At 43.0% G+C, this 1,865-nt stretch overlaps 1 protein-coding gene across 1 annotated transcript in view; it reads left to right on the forward strand.

The window, feature by feature from the left end:
• OCSTAMP (osteoclast stimulatory transmembrane protein) overlaps nt 1–671 on the forward strand; it is a 15,446-nt gene extending 14,775 nt beyond the window's left edge. The window contains 3 exon segments of the mRNA XM_011983831.1: nt 2–134; nt 137–198; nt 200–671. Of these exon segments, the coding sequence (XP_011839221.1) occupies nt 2–134; nt 137–198; nt 200–433 (429 nt within the window). The 3' untranslated portion in view covers nt 434–671.
• The last annotated feature ends 1,194 nt before the right edge of the window (nt 672–1,865 follow it).

The raw sequence follows: 1,865 nt of genomic DNA on the forward strand, positions 1-1,865 counted from the left end.
CCGCCTGCGGCACGCCATCGCCGCTTCCTTCTTCACAGCCCAGGAGGCGAGGAGGGTCCGCCACCTGCACGCCCGGCTTCAGCGAAGACACGACAGGCACCAAGGCCAGCAGCTGTCCCTGGGGGCTCCTTCCTGCGCCCCACACCCACACCTGCCTGCAAGCCTCCGGCATGGATAGACTGCAGGCTGGATGCCTTGAAGAACCGAGAACAGAGAGGGAGAGCGGAAAGAGCTTTGGAGTTGCAGAGACCTGAGTTGTAGCCTCGGTCCTGTGCCGCCTCCCTGTGTGACCTTGGGTAGGTCACTTCACCGCTCTGAGCTTCGGCTTCCACCTCTGCGTAACGACTGCATATTTACCATTGATGGGACCTGTTTCCTACGCAGGGATGTGGTCAGGATGGAAGGAAATACTGGGCGTGATAGGCCTGGATAACCGGTAAAGAACTGTGCAAAGGCGAAGACAAGGGGCGCAGAGACAGCTCATGGTTCCTCCAGGCCTACTGGAGATCAGGCTCATCTCATCGGCACCACCTGCTCTACCTGTTAGATGGAGAACTTGCATCATGAATTTCTCGAAATGCTCCTGGAACTTATTTATATGCCTCAAAATCCTGTAAACTCATTTATAGTAACCCACAGTTTTAGTTTTATAAATAAATGTATTTATTAAATCTTAGATTATGTTATTCCTCTGCCTCGAATTCCTTCAGGGTCTTTCCATTGCCAGGATTAGATTGCCAAATTAAAATATAGGACACTTAGTTCAACTTGAATTTCAGATAAACAACAAATACTTGCTTAATTAAAAACTTAAATGAAATTTAACAGAGTTTAACTGAGCAAAGAACGCAGCCCCCAGAGCCAGAATCGGTTCAGAGCAACTCTGGGGGGTGCAACATGGTCAGATAATGTTTATGGGCAGAAAAAGGAAAGAGATAAACAGAAAACACACGTGAGGTACAGAAACAGCTGGATCGGTTACAGCTTGGCATTTGCCTTATTTGCACACAGTTTGAACAGTTGGCCACCTTTGATTTATAGCTTCAATGCTATTCCCATCAAGCTATCATTGACTTTCTTCACAGAATTAGAAAAATCTACTTTAAATTTCATATGGAATCAAAAACGAACCCATATAGGCAAAGCAATCCTAAGCAAAGAGAACAAAGCCAGAGGCATCATGCTACCTGACTTCAAACTATACTACAAGGCTACAGGAACCGAAACAGGATGATGCTGGTACCAAAACAGATATATAGACCAATGGAACAGAACAGAGGCCTCAAAAATAACACCACACACCTACACCCATCTGATCTTTGACAAACCTGACAAAAACAATCAATGGGGAAAGGATTCCCTATTTTTAAAATAGTATTGGGAAAACTGGCTAGCCATATGCAGAAAACTGAAACACCTTATACAAAAATTAACTCGAGATGGATTAAATATTTAAACATAAGACCTAAAACCATAAAAGCCCTAGAAGAAAACCTATGCAATACTATTCCGGACATAGGCATGGGCAAAGACTTCATGACTAAAACACCAAAAGCAATGGGAACAAAAGCCAAAACTGACAAATGGGATCTGATTAAACTGAAGAGTTTCTGCACAGCAAAAGAAACTATCAGAGTGAACAGGCAACCTACAGAATGGGAGAAAATTTTTGCAATCTATCTATCTGACAAAGGGCTATTATACACAATCTACAAGGAACTTAAACAAATTTACAAGAAAAAAGCAAACAATCCCATCAAAAAGTGGGTGAAGGATATGAACAGACACTTTTCAAAAGAAGACATTTAGGCAGCCAACAAATTTGTGAAAAAAACTCATAATCACTGGTCATTAGAGAAATGCAA

The sequence above is a fragment of the Mandrillus leucophaeus genome, unplaced genomic scaffold (assembly GCF_000951045.1).
Source record: "Mandrillus leucophaeus isolate KB7577 unplaced genomic scaffold, Mleu.le_1.0 Scaffold255, whole genome shotgun sequence".
Taxonomy (NCBI): Eukaryota; Metazoa; Chordata; class Mammalia; order Primates; family Cercopithecidae; genus Mandrillus; species Mandrillus leucophaeus.